Source organism: Eptesicus fuscus, chromosome 20 (genome assembly GCF_027574615.1).
Source record: "Eptesicus fuscus isolate TK198812 chromosome 20, DD_ASM_mEF_20220401, whole genome shotgun sequence".
NCBI lineage: Eukaryota > Metazoa > Chordata > Mammalia > Chiroptera > Vespertilionidae > Eptesicus > Eptesicus fuscus.
Genome location: NC_072492.1, coordinates 10,584,602 through 10,602,615, shown reverse-complemented (window position 1 = coordinate 10,602,615; position 18,014 = coordinate 10,584,602). Strand labels below are relative to the sequence as shown.

The 18,014-nt window shown below is 56.3% G+C and overlaps 1 protein-coding gene across 6 annotated transcripts; it reads right to left on the bottom strand.

Annotated features, from left to right (window-relative positions):
- Positions 1–1,316: 1,316 nt before the first annotated feature.
- Positions 1,317–16,284, bottom strand: PER1 (period circadian regulator 1). 6 transcript variants are annotated; one of them, XM_054709019.1, is made up of 24 exons: positions 16,245–16,259; positions 15,874–16,017; positions 10,583–11,008; positions 10,381–10,479; positions 10,133–10,287; positions 9,919–10,040; positions 9,625–9,826; positions 9,423–9,474; positions 9,152–9,294; positions 8,681–8,759; positions 8,498–8,604; positions 8,192–8,345; positions 7,996–8,104; positions 7,788–7,919; positions 7,452–7,557; positions 7,184–7,355; positions 6,962–7,095; positions 6,563–6,739; positions 5,737–5,967; positions 3,997–4,607; positions 3,391–3,577; positions 3,029–3,218; positions 2,559–2,709; positions 1,317–2,170 (listed from the first exon to the last, which is right to left on the bottom strand). In XM_054709019.1, the coding sequence occupies exons 3-24, from the start codon at positions 10,855–10,857 to the stop codon at positions 1,901–1,903; spliced, it is 3,858 nt and encodes a 1,285-aa protein (XP_054564994.1). In that variant the 5' UTR covers positions 10,858–11,008; positions 15,874–16,017; positions 16,245–16,259; the 3' UTR covers positions 1,317–1,900. The 6 variants fall into 6 exon arrangements, with proteins under 6 accessions (XP_054564994.1, XP_054564997.1, XP_054564996.1 ...); XM_054709022.1 differs by lacking the exon at positions 15,874–16,017 and having other exon boundaries at positions 16,245–16,284; XM_054709021.1 differs by lacking the exons at positions 15,874–16,017; positions 16,245–16,259 and adding an exon at positions 12,529–12,600.
- Positions 16,285–18,014: the final 1,730 nt, after the last annotated feature.

Sequence of the window (18,014 nt, the reverse complement as noted above, 5' to 3'; positions counted from 1 at the left end):
TAAAGAGGTTTGCTCCTGGCCGGTTCTATCCCGCCTCCACCCGGTTATCTCGAGATGTTTGTGCATATGGACCTGGACTGGATGCTGCCGGCCGCACCTGCTGTGCATCAGGCATCAGCAGCCCTCTGGGCGCAACTTTCCTTTTCTCCTTCCTCGCACGGAGCCAAGTATGGCTCCAACAAAATAAGCCCAAATCGGCCCCAAACCCTTGAAAGCAAAGGGATGCCCGATTGCGAGAAGCCTTTTGGAAGAGGCGGAAATGTAATACGATTGATCAATGGATTTGAGGAATCACCTGAGTTTGGTGGAATTATGAATTTAAATTGGCAGTTAAAAGACCTCTGCAGGACACGACTTTGGGAAATGTACGAAGGAGTTTAATGCCTGCAAGAGGGCGTTCATGGAGTTCGCCCCTCCGCAATAATATACTGTCAACTGGGCCAGGTACCGCTGGGATTCGAATCCAGGGCCTCCTTTTTACGCAGGCACTTTATTTTACTTATTGATTTGAGAAAGGAAGAACGAGAGACATTGATTTGTTGTTCCACTTATTTATGCGTTCATTTGTTGATTCTTGTATGTGCCCTGACTAGGGATCCAAGGGCAACGTTGGTGTACACGGGTGATGCTCTAACCGAGCTACCCAGCCAGAGCTAGACGGGAGCTTTAACCAGCTAAGCCCTGGTGCCAATGCCAAGCTGGTGCATCTGCAGATAGATGAGCTATTTATGTGGCCAGTGAAAACTAATTACAGAACAATGGCTGCTCCAAGTCCGCAGTGATTCATCCCTTTCAAAGGTTTCCCTTCCCAAAGGTTTTGCGATCTGAACCACAAAGTTAATGCTCCACCCCTCCTCCTTCCATACTTTTGGGGGCCAACTTGACCATGCATGGGTTCGTGACTCCTCCTCCCTTAGCCACTGACACCTGCAGGCCTTCTGTGTGGTGACAAAGATGTCAGAAGTCCTCAACTGCTTCAGGACACTAGCAGGTTGAGTTTCCCCTTGTCTCAGGGGCTGACCCACCATGGTGCTTGCCCAAGCCCTCAGCCACCGGCTGCTTCTCATGTCTCCTTCCTTGGACAAAGGCAGCCGAGGCAATGCTAGAGGTGAGAGCAGGGTTTGAAGTAGGTGGAGATTTAGCGGGCTCAGCATAGCCCTTCAGCGGGAAGGGCGTGGGGAGAAGGGGACAGGAATTGCTCACTCTCACTACAACCTTCCCGGAAGCAGGGCTCCAACAGGCAGGGGAAGGACAGAAAGCCACCTCCTCACAAAGCCCTCCCCTTACCCAACCCCAAACTTTATTCCACAAAGCCCTGGGTTTTATTGTTTTATTTTTTGTATTAAAAAATATTAAGACACACAATATCAAAAACACAAATGTCATAGGTAGAGGGTACAGCTGAGAACGCCTGGGTCCCACCTGAGGGGCAGCACCAAGGACCCCATGGTCCACCAACCTCCCCCACCCTGGAGCAGCTAGAGGTTTGGACCACTGGCTCCTGCTTGAGCCTCGGGCCCTCCTTCTCCCATTGGGGGAAGAGGTAGGAGAGGACTGCCTCCCCCAATAAATAAGTGCAGCCCCAACCCTTGGTTCCCAAGACTAGGGCTCAGCTGTGACTTGGAGAGGCCACGTCAGCAGCCTGTCAGCAGCCCTGTCCAGGGAAGAAAGGACTCAACAGGGGTGGGAGCTCAGGCTTCTCTGCAGAGTTTCACCCTTTGTTCCCTAGAGGCCAGAGGCAGCCCCTGGATCCTGGGCTGATGGTGATGGGGGTCCCGCCCCCTACAGCGGGAGAAGCTGGGACAGTTTGCTATTGGTTGGTCCAGCCACATCTGAGTTCTGAGAGTTGGATGTGGAAGAAGCTTCTCGTACACTCCTGGAGGTGGCCCCCAAATGTAGTTTAGCTGGTGCCATTTTCTGTGGCAGGTAAGGCTGGACTGGAGGAGCTCCCACCTTGTTCCTCCTCCTCCATGGCCAGGTCCTGAGAGCTTGACCCCCCAGCCCCAGCTTGGGCCTGGGCCTCATCTCTGCCCTCATCCTCACAACTGCCACCGCCACCTTCGCCTCCACCCTCTTCCATGGGCTCCAGCCCCAATCCATCCAGTCCTGAGAAGAGTGGGTCTTCAGGGTGGCCAAGGTCTTGGGTGCTACTGCCGCAGTCCACACAGGCCTTGGAGGGAGAGAGGGGGTGAGTGAGTCAGGCAAGGTTCTCCCACTGACGACCCACTACCCCAGCTCCCTGAGTGCTTCCCAAAATGCACTCCGAGGAAACACTAGTCCACATAGATGCATGTGGGCCAAGATTGGAAAATCCACTGTACCCTGTATCCAGACCCCACTATGGGACAGTCACAATGTTCAGTAGCATAGAATTGGCCCAGAAAAGGTCTACAGAAACGCATGTGGTTTAATACTACATAACCCAGCAGCAAACGCAGTAAAATTAAGATCCTTTAGAATAATCCAATGACAATAAAGGGAATCAGCCCTTAGCCTCTATCCTCTTGACCTGAGTTCAATTCTTTCTTCTCCCTCCTGGCCCAGATTTCTCCTCTCACCATCACATCAAGGACCCGAGGCAGCTGGCCCTTCCGGACCCAGGAGTGCACGGCACCCAGTTCCCTCCGCTGGTCCTCCGAAAACCGAGGCTGCTGCTTTTGCATGGCCCGGAGCCGCTCCCGGTCCTGCTTCAGCACAGAGGCCATGTCCCTGCCCAGGGAAGGGGTTCAGAAGGTAAAAGCTGGGAGGTGGAACCAGGGCCCATGAGGCTGGCATTCTTCCTCTACCACAGCTCCCCACCCACTGCCTCATGCTCCTCCCCTGAGGAGTTCAGGGCTTCAAAGACCAGGAAAGCTGCCCTCAGCCTGGGAGAAACTAATGAGAGGGCTCCAACAGGCAGGGGACAGGACAGAAAGCCACAGAGGAGAGCCAGCCCCAGAAAAGAAAACCCCAAGTTAGCTGGGGAGTGAGGGTGGGCCAGCCTCCCCACCTCTCTGAAAGGATGGCAAGGAGGCCTCCAACTCCTCACCTGGAGGGCACCTGGTAGGTCATCATGACACGCTGGTCAGCATTGGCCATGAGCAGCCAGATGGGATCCTGGAGCACGTACTTAATGACCTGGTCCCCGGGCTCAGCCTTGGCCTGGGCAGCCCCAGCCTCAGCTTCAGAAGAGTCGATGCTGCCGAAGTACTTGCTTGTGTGGCTACTCTGACTGCTTCCTATAAAGCAGGGTGCCAACCAACGAAGTCAGGCCAGCTGGCACTCCCACCTCCCTCAAGGCCACATGTCCAGCCCACTGGCCTTAGGAACCTAAGCAAGGCATGGCCCAGGCTGCTCACTTAACTCCCCAGTCACTGTTCTACCGAGGAGGTACTGGTGGGGGGCACTCACGTGTGATGCTGGCTGAGGTGCTGCCCCCCTCATGGGAGCCTGAACCCGACCCAGAGCCCAAGCCAGAGCCCAAGGAGCCTGAGGCAGCAGAGCCTGTGCCCGAGCGAGAGTCTTCTTGCAGCAACAATTCCAGGAGGTCACTGGAGCCCGAAAGTGCATCCTGATTGGAGGACTCAGTTACCTCCACCTGGTGGGGGGACCGGGAAAAATTAAGGGATCAACACCTGAGTTTCCCTTCAACTGCTTCCCCTGGTTGGGGAGCACACCCAACCCAAGTGGTCTTGGATCTACTCCACGACACTGAGACCAGAATGAGAGAGCAGAGAGCTGGCGAAGAGCAGGGACATGATGCGGAACCATTTCCAAGTGGCAGATGCACTCTCAGAAGTTATTGGGATGTCCACACCACCTGTCAGACAGACAGGACCGTCCCCCTTCACAGACAGGCAGCTGGTTTCTGCCTTATTCAGAACGTCAGCTGGGGTCTCCCACCCCCCACACCACCTTCTGGAGATGAGGTGCAGGCAGAGGGCAGGAAGCAGCACAAGGTAGAGGAGGAGCACGGGGAGAAGGGCTGTGAGAGGAAGCGGGGGGACCCATTCTCACCAGTCTGGCCTCTGGCTCAGCAATCTCCTCACTGGGAGGCAGGGGCCCAGCATTGCTCCCAGGGCCCCCTGCAGCAGCACCCCCCTCAACACGGAGGGACTCCTCAAGCTGCAGCAGATTTAGCTGGAGTGGGGAGCTGCACCTCGAGTTGAATAGTGGAGAGTCTGGGCGGTGGGGAGGGCTGGGGGCTGAGGGGGGCAAGGATGGAGAAGGGGAGTGGGACACAGGGGTAGGAGGACCCTCAGCAGGAGTCTGAGGTACCCCATAGGGATAGCTGGATGGGGTAGGGAACAGATAGTTAGGTAGCACCAAGGCTACAACTGGGGTCACCAGGGGGGCAGGAAAAGCTGCAGGGGACACAGATGTGGGGGCCGAGGAAAGAGGCTGGGGGCCATCTCGGGGGGAGAATACTGGGAGGGGGTAGGGCTGTACCACAGCTGGGAAGGGAGTAGCGGCTGGTGGTGGGGGCCAGGGGGCAGAGGGTGGAACAGGTGAGGGGTGGGAGACATAGCAGGGGGCTTCCACCCGAGGTGTCTGGTGGTGACGTGAGCGCTTGGCTTTAGACCGGCAGTGGTATCGGCGGCTGGGGGGTGTGCGGCCATGGTGGCAGCCTGTGGGGAGAGACCAGGGTTAGGAAGGGCCTCAACCTGGGTTTAGCGCCCCTGCCACACTTACTGCCTGCCATTCTAACAAGGAAGAGGGCAGGCGAAGGCCCTAGAGAGTTTAGCTTCTCAGCCTGCACAGAACAGAGGGGACTCTGGGGAGGTGGGAGCCTCCAGGCAAGAATCACAGGAGGCAGGGACAGGGGGATTTATTGAGAAAGGAGCGGGGAAAGGAAAGGTTACATGAGGGGCTGAGGGGTTGAGCTGGGGGTGTGCAGGAGAGAGGCACTGGCAGATGGGAGGAGCAGGGTGGTCCATAAACGAATGGGTGGGAGGCTTCGGTCCATGCGTCAAACTCCCTCAGGCACTGCCAGTGTTGGCGCTCCTTCTGCCAGTCAAGGCCATGCTCTGCCTAGCTCTTGATGAAGCGAAGACATAGGCAGGAAAGCCGGATCCTGAGCCCTGTGTCCGCCTACAGGAGGCCTCCCTCAGTCATCTGCTGGACTCCTGCCTGCCCCTTGAAGCCTGACCCCACCTGGAGTGGTCCCAGCCCTCCTTGCCTAGATTTGGCCCTGAGTTTGTATAGATCTCTCTCTCTTTTAAAATATGTGTTTATTGATTTTAAAAAGAGAGGAGGGGGGAGAGAGAAACATCGATGTAATCGATTGCCTCCTATATGCACCCGACTGGGACCAAATCTGCAACCTGGGCATGTGCCCTGATCAGGAATTGAACTGGTGACCTTTTGGTGCACAGGATAACATTCAACCAACTGAGCCACACTGCCAGGGCCTGTCTACGTCTCTTAATCAGTGACAACTGAGTCTAAGAGGGCACACTTTCTGACCCTGTCCCCTGGCTGCACCTGAAGTAGCTTACCTGAAGCAGAGCACCTCTGCCCACCTGGCTCAGTGCCAGCCTCCCCAGGCCACCCTCCTCTGGCTGCAGCCCGGTCCCCTGGCCTAGTGGGGAGACGCTAACAAAGGGCCCGTCCCTAGGCAGGGCCCAGGGCCCAGGTGGTGGAGGCAGCAGCAACCTGGGTCTCTGGAGCCGGAACATCTCCCTCAAAAATCCCCTCCCCGCAACAGTCTGATCCTAGACTGGCAGAGGGCAGCTCAGAGAGGTAAAGGTTGGCTACCTCGCTCTCCAGGGGCCGAGGGAGCCATGGAGGAGCCATTGAGTCCACGCAGCCGGCCGAGGTCCCGGAAGCGGCTGAGGAAGGCCTGCTCCTCCTTCTGTGTGTGCAGGGACAGCATGGCCTTGGTCAGGCCCACAGGGCGGTAGGCATCTGGGGCTGGGTCAGGGGCTACCGTGGGGCTGGGGGCTGGGCATGGAGCCAGGCCAGGCAGGTCCTCCATCATGATGATGTCTGAGGAAGGCGAGATGGGGAAAGATCATCAGAATCACCTCAAGTTAACACCACACCACACCTTCCCTGTCCGATAGCTTAGCCAACCCCTGGCCTCTGCCCCACGAGCCTGGGCCCTGTGTGTATCTCTCGGCCCCCTCCCCGCCGAGGACTGGCTCTGGGCCCTCTTCTCTATGCAAAGCTGTCCCAGGAGGACAGAGGGTACTCAGTCCCCCCAGGGGCACTCCCCTAGGGTGACACCCTCCACGACTCTCAGAAGTGCAGCCCACCCCTTGCCCTTCTCCTCCACATTTTCCAGGTCAATGTCCTTCAGGGTTTTTCAAGTCCTTGCCTTCTGACCGTCTGTGGTCAGTACCTTGGGGATGACCCCCACCCCATACTTTGTGAACTGACAGTAAGACAGAGGAAGCAGGGTGGGGGAAAGACGAAGCAGCAAAGGCTGGCGGGATGGAGGCAAGGAGCGGCAGCCCCATGCTGAGACGAGGCCTCCTTCTCTCCATTAGGGCAGAGGGGGTGGAAAAGGCAGGTAGGGAACTCTGGCTAGGGGGCCAAAGGGAGCTTGGCACTCCCCCTTACTCCAAGCCCAAGCCCATACCCGACTCCGGGGGCTTCTTGTCTCCCACATGGACGATGGTGGAGCTGAAGCTACACTGACTGGTGATGGACACCACACTCTCCGCCTTATTGGCCAGGGCGAGCGGGCTCAGGGTGCCTCCCACCACCGGCTCCTTCCGAGGGGTGGCCCCCTCCCCCGACAGCACTGCCGATTGATCTGTGCAGAGAGATGGCACCAGTTACCACCACTTGCCCCACCATTCAGGAGAGGAATCCCAGGGAGGAGGGGGAGGGATGGATGGTAGGGAGGTTCTGGAGATCTGGAGACTGGGAGGGGGACAGGCAGAGCAAGGTGGGGGCCCCACAGGCAGAAGCGGGGAGACACAGGGCCAGCAGGCCAGCACAGGGGAGTGGGAGCGGGACATGCACTGGTCTTTACCTTTCTTGGTCCCCACAGGGACTGGACCTGTCCTCTGCTTGTCATCATCAGAGGCTGAGGAGGCGGTGCAGGAGGAGGAGGAGGAGGCACATTTACGCTTGGTCGTGCCTGGGATGTTGCAGCTCTCCAGGTACCTGGCAATGCACAAGAAGACATGAGGGCAGGGCCTGGAGGGGGGCAAGACCAGTGTCCAAGTGGAAGTAGGTGACAGACTAGCCTTACCTGAGGATGCTGTCCAGGCAGTTGATCTGCTGGTAGGAGCAACTGGAGGCTTCTTTCTTCTCAGCCTCCTCAGGGGCCACAGCTGGTGGGGCTTGGACTACAGCAGGGTCTGCCTCCAGCTCTGGGTCTGGGGACTGGCAGTAGAGGGTCTTGGCCTTGACTGTGTCTATAGCTGGGCCAAGGAGAAAAAAAAGAGAAGAAAGTTTCTCTGGGTTGGGGTGAAGGTCAGAAGACCTTCTTACCCACACCCACACCCCTACCAACTCACCAGGAAAGCGGGGCCGGGGAAGAGGCCGAGCCCGGGACTCGATAAACAGCTGCTGCCCCTGGTGCTTCACCAGATGCACATCCTTACAGATCTGCTGGAAGGTCACCTGTGGGACAGAGCAGGGCAGTGAGCAGCATTGGGCAGGCCTGGCCAGTGGCAGGGGTGCAGGGCACAGTGCAACAAGAGGTACCAGTGGGGAAGCATGGAGGCCAAGACGAGAGCAGGAGAAGAAAGGAGGGGGAACGAGGCAGAGCTCCTCTGGGATTGGCAAATGCTGATTCCAAAAAGCCAGGGGACTGGGAGACTAGAGGGGTGTAGTGGGAAAAGAACACTCACCGGGGCAGGAGGCCCAGGCCCCTCGGCATCACCCCCGTTGCTGTCACTAGACGAGCCAGGGCTGAAGAGAGGGCCTGGGGAAGTCACAGGGCCGACTCCACAGAGCCCCATGGGGCTGGGGCTGTGCACAGGCTGAGGCAGAGAGAGGAACAGGTTAGGTGTCTATAGCCCTACAGCCCCAAGCCTTCCTCCTCTCCCAAGCTCTCACCTGTAACAGCAGCCGATGGATTTGCTCAGATAGCTCCTGGATATCAGGGTCCAGGGAGAGAGCAGGGCTGGGGACTGGAGGAGTGAACACGTCCTCATTCAGGGGTGCCCTGTGGGATGAGGAAGGGCGAGTTAAACCCTACCCACTCCAAACCGTCCCACCTCCCAATGCCAGCTCTGGCTCACAGCCCACTTACGTGCGGACTTTGTGGCGGCCCAACACAAAGGCCACCTTGCGGCTCCAGGGGTGCACAAAGCCAGCCCAGCTGGTGTCCATGGTAACATATTCCCCATTACGTGCGCAGAAACGAATAGGAGAGTGGTCAAAGGGCTGACCAGCCAGCTGCAGGACTGAAGCGAAATAAGGTGAGGGTCAGCAGGAGGGGGCGCTGAGTAAGGCGAAAGCCACCCCACTGGAGACTCAGGAGAGCAAGGCACCGAGACTGGCATCCGTTAAGAAGCCTTGGAGACAGCCGGGAAGGAAGCGCAGGGTGAGGACTCACTCTTCTTGTGGATGGCCAGCATGAGGGGTCGGTCCTCCGGATGCAGGAACAGGAGCACTGGGGCCCCCAGGAGATCCTGGGGGAGGTAGCCCAACAGTGGGGCAGCCCTAAAACGGGAGGAGGCATCAGTCTGGCCATGGCCTCAGCCCTGGCCACCCACTTTTCCTCAGGTCCTGACCTCACCTTTCATCCACATCCTGAAAGAGGCAGCTGGGTGTGTGCCGTGTGGTGAAGATCCTCTTGTCAGGCGGTATCCGGGGAGCTGAGCACAGAAAATGTGGCCACTGGGTTTCATCCAAAATGGCCCAGGTCCTCAGCCCTCCATGCTGCCTGGGGCCCAGGCTGGCTGGCAATCCTCCCCACAGCTCTGCCCTGGGCCTTCTGGCTACAAAGATAGTCTGGACCATCCTGTGACCCATGCTAGTAATGAACGAGAACAAGGCACACTGCTTTGCCCTCTCCTGGTTTGGGGCTCCTAGCCAACTCTACCTCTAAAGGAGGCTTCAAACCCTCATCTTTATAATACCTCCTCTGTTCCAAAATTTCAAGGGGCTGAATCATGCCTCCCAAACTCATGTCCTGCCTTACCCCCAAACCAGAGAAGGTACCCTCCCTGCCACCCCCAACAGGCTAGGCTCCTCCTGGCCTGCCCACCTTCATAACCCGAGTGGATTCGCTCTGCAATGAGCAGGCAGCATGGCTGTGTGGGAGCCCCTTCTGAGACCCGGATTTTGGTCACATATGGGGTTAGGCGGAATGGCTGGTACCGCGGCCCTGGGTCCCTGTCAGGACCTCCTCTAGCAAGGGAGAAAAAAGGCATTAGTGACTATCAATGAAAGGCCTCCCGCCCTCCACCTCGAAGTCAGGGTTCACACAGTAAAGAAGGAATATGCGTGGAAGGCGGAAGGGGTCTGCTCCCACCTACCTGATACGGCAAAAGACAGACTTCTCCTGGGTGAAGTCCTTGAAGCCTGAACCTGAGAGAGACCAGGAGAGAGGTGAGCACAGGCCCCCAGACCCTTCTGGGCTGGGAAGAACCCAGCAAGGAAAATCTTGGGCTTCTGGTTCCTCACAGAATGAGCTTCCTGCAACTGCTCATCCGTCCCCCAAGCACCTGGGGACCTCACCTGCCGAAGCCCCCATGCCCCAGGTAGGCAGACGAGATGGGGCCGTGGAACCATAGAAGACGCCCACATCCTGGGGAGCCAGGAGCTCTGAGAAGCGGGCACCCCGGAACACGTCCTGCTTGCAGTGCAGCAGGATACCTGCCTGCTCCGAAATGTAGACGATTCGGCCTGTCAGGAAGGAGACAGCCACGGAGAAGGTATCCTGGGCAGGAGAGGGAAGACAAGAGCGGATTCAGAAGCCACGGGAGTGGGAATGAGGGTGAGTTAGGACGGAGAGGCGGGGCTGCAGCTGACCTGGTTGCGAAGTGTGTACTCAGACGTGATGTGCTCCAGCTCCTCCAGAGTGTAGGTGGACATGTCCATGGCACACGTCTCACCTTCCTCCAGGCTCCACTGCTGGTAGTATTCCTGGTTGGCTACAAGGTGTGGGCAGTGGGACATTCAGTGAGATGGCCCCACCACAGTAACCCAGGACCTGGCCACTATCCTCCTAGGAAGCACCACTCACCCTGCACCTGCTTGACACAGGCCAGTGCATACTGTAGTGTGGCCAGGGTCCCAGAGCGGCCCTTGCCCCGGCGTTCTGGCGGTAGCCGAAGCTTGAGCTCCCGCAGCGCCGTCATGAGTTCCTTCTGGGTTCTTGCGCGGGCTGACTGTTCGCTGCTGCAAGGCCCAGAGGAAGGGAGCGGGCATAGGCATTAGCCTCAAAGCATGGTCCAACCCTCAGGCCTCTTCCCCAGCCCTTACCCCACAAACCTGCAGCCACTGGTAGATGGGTTGTCCTGTTCTGAGCTGGCACTTAGGAGGCTGTAGGCAACGGAACTGCTGGGTGGGGATGGGCTCTGAGAGTTTGTGCTAAGGGAGAAGCAATAGGCCCAAGTTGAGGAGAAAGCCTTTCTCCGGGCTCAGCCTGCTCACAAGACCACTCCCAGACCCTGTAACACACATCTATACACACCTCTTGCTGCTCTCAGTGGTCTCCAGCAGGGCTGAGTCCTTGCCATTGCCAGAGGAGGAGCTATGTGAGCTCCGCTGAGATGCACCCCTGGACTCGTGCCCGTTGGACTCATTGCCACTTGAGCCATTGCTGTTGGCATCTGTGTCATCAGCCAAGCTGGGGCCAGGGCAAGACCTGTGCTGTGGAGGCCCAGGGGAAGGCGCCCCTCCAGGACAAAAGGATTCTCCTGGCCTGGGGTCCCCTCCCCCATCAGCCCCTTCTAGGGGGCTACTCATGTCTGGGCCATGGGGAGGGCAGGTGGAAAACAGCGATGATGGAGAGGCCACCACGAATGCACAAGGGGGCCAGGAGGCCTGGCTGGGGAGTGAAGTGGGAGACCCAAGACTCTGAGGATTGAGAAGTTCGATCACAGATCACAGCCAGTACCTGAAGAGGAAGACCAGAAAGGAGGGCTTAGAGAAAGCTGGGCTGTTAACTTGACAGTAACCACTACACTCAGATCCTCCCCGCGCCTGCCTCCAGGCTCCTGGGACCCGGACTTCTAATAGGAAGCTAGTAAGTTCAGTTTCTTGTCCTGGTAGGGGGTTGGATGTGGGAAGGGACCTTTCTTTGGCTTTCCCCACTACCCTTGCCAGCGTGGCCTGGGTAAGTAAAGCCTGAGCAGTCTACTAAAACTACGGCTGTGGGCCAAACTGGACACCTTCCAGCCCCAAATTCCCATCTGGCTCCCACTCTGCCTAGGACTCCAAGGCCTTTGGGCCCCGGGTGAGCCGTCGCCTCCTATATTTAGGTCTCCCGGCTAATTTTATCAGTGGGCGGTGCCACCTCCGCTGCACATGCGCGGAGACCTGTGCGGCCCCACCACGGCGCTTCCGCCACCACCACGGTCACCAGGGAAACCGACGTCAGCAGCTGAGCTCAGCGGTTGCTGGAGGGACCACAGGAGGGCGGGAAGGGCGACCCTCCCCCATTTCCCAGCGGAAGCAGAGGATGGACCTACTCCCACACAGGCACACAGGCGAGGGTGGCCAGGGTTCGCCCACCTCTAGTTCATCCCCAGTTCCCTGAGAGGTGTAGCCCATCGGGACTCCGCGAGCTGGCCCTGCTCCCCAGGGCAAAACACAACTGCCACTGCCCTCCGCAAAAAAGCCCCACAGCCTGGCACTCGCCTGGATTCCACTCATTCTGGTCAAGATCTCTCCGCCTTAATTATCTGGCCCTGCACCCTCACCCAACCCCCCAAACCGAAGCTGGCACCTGCCATTGTCAGGGACCCAGGAATCCTTTCACCTCAGCCCGCGAATTTTCTAGACACCTACCCCACCCCCATCCGAAGCAGACACACTCAGCTCTGAGCACGGGAGGCACAGAGCCAGCAGATATTTCTTCTCCTACTCTCGGTCCAACCACACCCCCAAACCCTGAGCATTTTCTGAGCGCCAGGAGCAAAGGAAGGCTGTGGCCAACAGCAAGAACTAGCACCGAGAACGGGATGTTCCAGCCCGAAACGGACTGACATCACGGCCGGCGCTGGGCCAGGGGTTGAGGGGGGAGTGCGGGGAGCACAGAAACCCAGAAGGGGTCCTGGTACCGCGGCAAAACCGGGGACCCCCGAGTGACAAGAAAGACGGCAGGGGTCATTCCTGCTGAGGGTCGGGCGTGGGACCGGAAGAGCTGGGAGTGGAGCAGGGAGGGGGGCAAAGCGGAGGTAAGGTAAGGTAAGAGGGTCATGAGTACAGACAGCCGGTGCAGGGTTGCAAGGAACAACACCTGGGTCCCAGGGGGGCTGAGAGGGTGTGGACATCGGTAAAGGAAGATGGATTATTGGTGTGCCGTCTGAACTCCTGGGCCAGAAACAGCACATCAGGCTAAAAGTAGGGGCGATCCGATTTGGAACTGGTAACCGGCTCCCGGGGGGGGCGGGGGGGAGTCACGGAGACGCCTACCTGTCCGCGCGAGCGTCCTTCAGCCCCCAGTCTGCCGCCGTTGCAGCCCGCAGCCGAATGGAAGCTCCGCGGGGCCAGGAGGTGGATTGCATAATGCCAGGCACTGCCCCTCATTGGCCTCCTGCCGGCGGAGCCACAGGCCCCGCCCCCGACTGGCTGAGGCTCTTGTCCTGGCACCTGATTGGCTACTGGCCCCCACTGAGGTCAGGGCTGTGTCACACACGCGGGTGCACGTGTATCTGGGTGCTGGCACAGACATTACCGACCAGCCAATGAGCGCGGGACGCCTTGTACCGTGAATACTGAAAGGAAGGGGAGGTAAGCTGCCCCTCTTGCGGGAACATGCCCAGGCCACATTAGGTATTGAAGAGATGTTCACTAACTGAACTGATCAGCCCTGCAGGACACCTTAGCCTTGCTAGGGGTGGGAAAAGGAATGCAGACCCTGGGAGGAGGATCAAGCTGGATGAGATGGCTGGTCTCTGAGAGGAGGGGGACAGACACTTGGCTTGACTTGTCCTGGGTTCCCTTTCTCAGCCTTGTCATTATAATAAAGCTGTTTTACCCAACTCCTTCCTCTGACACTTCAAATCCTTACACAGCTAGGAGGAAGGCAACTGAGAATCCAGATACTATGAAGTGTGTTGTTGTTGTTGTTGTTGTGTTGGTGGTGGTGGTGGTGGTGGATACACACAATACAAAGGGCAGCCGGAGCCAATAGGAGGCGCGAAGGGAAACAATGGCAGGTGCTTCTGTGGCCAATCAGAGAAAAGGTCTCCAGGGCCTATGCAGCCTATGTGGTGACTAGTGCTTCTCAGGATACAGCCACTCACAGTTAGGGCTGCCCCAGAAGTGGGGGGCTAGAAACCCAGGGTTCAGGGAAACTAAAGGGATACCTGAGAAAAAAGACCAATTGGGACCCTAAACAGAAAAAGTTCTGGTGGCAAGGGCTTCAGATCTCCACCATGAGGAAAAGAGAAAGCCCAGATCACCTCTCTACTTCACTGTATTCCCCAGACCCTAGGACAGGACCTGACACATGGCAGGTGATCAATAAAAACCATGATTTTGTTAATAATGATAGGGGAGGGGAAAGGGACTCAGCCCCGGAGAGGGACTGAAAATTAACACTTTTTTAAAAGAAGGAGGAGCAAAACACTGAGTCCTAAAAACAGAACAGGGGCCTGATTTGGGGAATAAAGTACCAGGCTAGGACCAGGAGAGCTGCAGTTACACAGACTCCTTCCATCCAGGACTGTGATGAGTAGTTCCTCTCAGGGCTCCCTGAAGATGTGGGTGGCAAGTGAAGAGCCCCCCGCCCCCAGCGATGCTGACATAATCACTCTCCTCGCTGTCACAAGGCCTAAGCTTTCCTTAACAATGGTGTCCCCATTGGGTGCCCGGCGGAAGGCTCTGTGGAAAAGCTGGGAGGGAGGATATAAAATAACCTAGAAAAACCAAAGCAAGAAAACACAAGAAGCACCTGGATTTTCAGTCTTCTCTACTTGAATGTGTATCCCCAACTCACAAGCTGTGGCCCCATCCCTTGTCTCATTTTCAGACATCTCTTCTCTGGAAACATTTTTCTTCCTCCCCAGCAGCTCTCCTCAGGGTAAAGGTGTAATCTCTCCTGACACAAGGCAGTCCTTGCTCTCCCACCTACACTTCCATGTTTATTTTTTGCATAGACAAAAGGGTCCAGTGCCCCAGCAGCCCTCACCTGCTCCCACGGCCCTGGTTGTCCTGCCTCATGGTCCCCACAGTAACCAGGCCCTGCTGCCGTCAATGGAGGAGAGGGGGCGGGAGGCAGCGGTGACGTCAAAGCGGAGGAACGGGGCGGGGCGAGGAAGCCGGGGAATGTGGGGCAGGGAGGCTGGGGAGGCAGTGGTGTGGCTGGCGGCCAGACCGAGAGGGCGGCGGCCAGCGCACTTGGGAACATCATGTTCTTTTGGCGGGTGGCCCAGGACATGCACCAAGCCCGAGCGCCTCCCACAACCCAACAACAGCCGTCCTGTCCCAAAGCCAGGGATTCCTGGAGAGAGGATTAGAAGGGGTCCCTCCTCCCCGCTCTTTGCCAGACACGCATCGCCCTCCCCTGGGCTTGTTCTTACAGCTCCTGGCACTGGCTTTTCCCCTCTCCAAACTGTACACATCTGCTGGCCCAATCACAGGGAGGCCCGGCTTCTGTGAGAGAACACACGCACCTTTGCTCTTTGCGAGGCCCCCTTCAGAGCCTGAATCTCTCGTTACTATGGCACCAAAGAAGAAGGAGGGGCAGGGAGGAGGATGGGTCTAGGATGAGGAAATCAAACTGGGAAAGCAAGTGGCTCAGCCTAGGGCCTGGATCCAGGGAGAGGGTTTTGGGCTGGTGCCTGAAGACCAGAACCAGGAAGAGGGGAAGGGGGAGGGAGTCACCAAAACTGGCAGAAAAACTCGAGAATGTGAGAATAGTTCCTAACCACAGCATTCACATAAATCTCTCGCCCTATCGCTGTTTTGACATCCTATAAGCATATTTTTAGCTAAATATTTTTTAAAACATGACCCAGGCATTTTGTCAAGCACTTTACATACATTATCTTATTTAATCTTCATAGTAACACTGTGAGATGGGTATTATTATCACTATTCCAAAGGACCTACTGAAGCTCATAAGTTACTAAACTTTACTAAATTGTCTCATAACATGTTCTCAGGCTCGTAACAAATAGAGCCAGAGTTCAAATGTGACCTGTGATAACGGCTTGAGATTCTGGCTTTTTAGCTTTCTGGAACCTGTGAGGGGTTAATCAGCAGTGGGGAACCTGAACCTCTCCAATATCTGGCCAATTCTGAGCTTGGTGCCTGGAACACAGACCCCATCCAAACCCCCCTCTCGTTTGGGACATTGTTTGCATGCCCCACACACTGCAAGTCATCATAGCCCCAGTTTTCACATGTGCACAAAGTCCTACCAGACCCAGTGATTTCCTAGGAACCCCACTTCCTCACTCTTCCGCCTTACCCCAGGTCCCTGTACCACAGGCCTAGTTGTTTGTAGTTACCAGAGCACCCTGTTGGTTCCTCTTCATCTCCAGGGCTGAGGAAGATGTATGCACAGCCAAACTGTACAAAACCACCGTCCCTCTCAGGATCCAACAGTTGCTACCTGATCTTTACTCCCAAGAATGGCTCTCAGGCCTAACCCCTTCCCTTTACACACAAGACATTCAGAGCCCTGATGTGACTGGCTCAGGGTCACACAAATCATCACCATGTCAAGCCATTCCAGCCCTTCCACTTCCCTATCAGGGCGTCCCAGCAACCTCAGAACCTCTGTCTCTTTCAAGTGCTTAAGACACATACCCAAACAGCAGCCACACACTGGAACGTCCCCATCCACTCTCAGGGATCCCGACCCTCTATTTCCTTGGGAGCAGGGGTCTCAGCACCCTCATGTCGCTGAGGGCTTCCGAGCCCCGCCTCCCAGTCAGTCTGGGGTCCAGGTGCCTTAGAGTGGTGAAGGATTTGATGTCAGTGACCCCCCTGAGCCCCCAGCTAGTCCCTCTAACGCTGAGTTCTGGTCCTTATTCCCCACAACCATCAAGGGCTCCCACCGCTGCGATCATGCATTCGCAGGATCCTTCCCACACACTCCATTAACACCCCTACTGACAAAGCACACCACCCCAGAAAAACTGACCACCGCTCTTCTACCCCCAATCGTGAGTACTCACCGCTTGGCAAGCACGCCGAATCCAATCTCTTCTCAACTAGGACTACAGAGACTGGGACTCGCTCCTCCAGGCCCGCCCACCCGCTGGGATGCCACGCCCCTCAAGCTTATTGGCCTAAGGGCGCGGATCCATGCCCAACGCCTCGTGCCTTCGCCAGGCCTCCGCTCAGCCACCATTGGCGCAGCCCGCCGCCATCATCATCTCATTGGTCAATTTACTAACGCAGTGACAAATCCATGTTCGGGAGGGGCCGCACCCGGCACGCAATGATTGACAGAAAGCCGCGCCCACAACCACTTCCCAAGTTCTTATTGGCTGCGGCAACCAGCCTAGGCCGGTGACGCACATGCTAGCCCCGCCCTCCAAACTTTCTCATAGGCCGAGAGGTCTTGGAGCTGTAGAGGACACGTGCCGGCGGTCTCACGCGGCAACTTGTTTACCCAGAAGCTGGGGATTTTCCTTGACACTACTCAAGGCAGTGGAGTCTGCGCAGGCGCAATGAGTGTGACCTGCACGCAGGCGCCGTTGTGCGCGACGTTGGCTTTGATGCGGGCGCTTTGTGCCGAGACCCCGCGAGAGGTCCCAGGGTGAAAAGAGCGCCCCGCCCCTTCCCTAGCATTGGGCCGGCTCCCAAAAGCTGGAAGGTGTGAGCTCTAGGGTGAAGAGGTGTTAGATCAGTGCCGCCCATGAGGGTGATGATAGCAGGCTCCTAGATTTTCTATGGACCAGGCTAGGTGCTTCTCACAAACCCAGAGCAGGCCGGCTTACTATCCACTGCTTCATAAATGAGATGGAGATCCAGAAAGATTACATAATCTGCTCGGGTTAGCACACCAGTAAGCAAAGGGGCCAAAATTTGAACCCAGGTCCCTAGCACTATAAAGGAGGCAGGTCCTAGGACCTTTGGGAACCCTAAACCTTGAAAATATTCAGAAGATGAAATGCGAAAAAGCCCTGAAGACTAACTAGAATATAATAAACCCTCAATAAATTATAATCGTGTACCTAATTATAAGAATCACCTCAGCCCCTTAGAACTGCTGAATCAGAATCTCCAGAGAAGGGGACCAAAAATCTATTATTTGTCCTGGCTAGTTTGGCTCACTGGAAACAGCCTATACACTGAAGGGTCCTGGGTTTGATTCCTGTCAATGGCACATGCCTGGGTTGCAGGCTCCATCCCCAGTAGGTGTGCAGGATGTTTCTATCTCTCCCTTCCTCTCTGAAATAAATAAAAATGTATTTTTTAAATCTATCATTTATTTATTGTTAATCCTTACCAGAGGGTATTTTTTCCATTGCTCCCCCTAGAGTGGAAGTGGGGGGAGGGAGAGAGAGAAACATCAATGTGATACACATAGATTGGTGGGGGATCTTACCCATGCTGGGGAATCAAACCCAGGAACCTTTGGTGTGCAGGCTAACCCTCTAACCACTGAACCACAGGGGCCAGGGCATAAAAAATATTTTTATATATATGTTTTTATTGATTTTATTTTTTATTATTTTTAAAATATATTTTATTGATTTTTTACAGGAAGGGAGAGAGAGAGTTAGAAACATCGATCAGCTGCCTCCTGCACACCCCCTACTGGGGATGTGCCTGCAACCAAGGTACATGCCCTTGACCAGAATCGAACCTGGGCCCTTCAGTCCACAGGCTGACACTCTATCCACTGAGCCAAACCGGCCTCTGCTAAAAAATATATAATAAAAAATGATTTTTTACAAAGCACTCCTGGTAGTTCTTGGGAGCCAACAAGTTTGGGA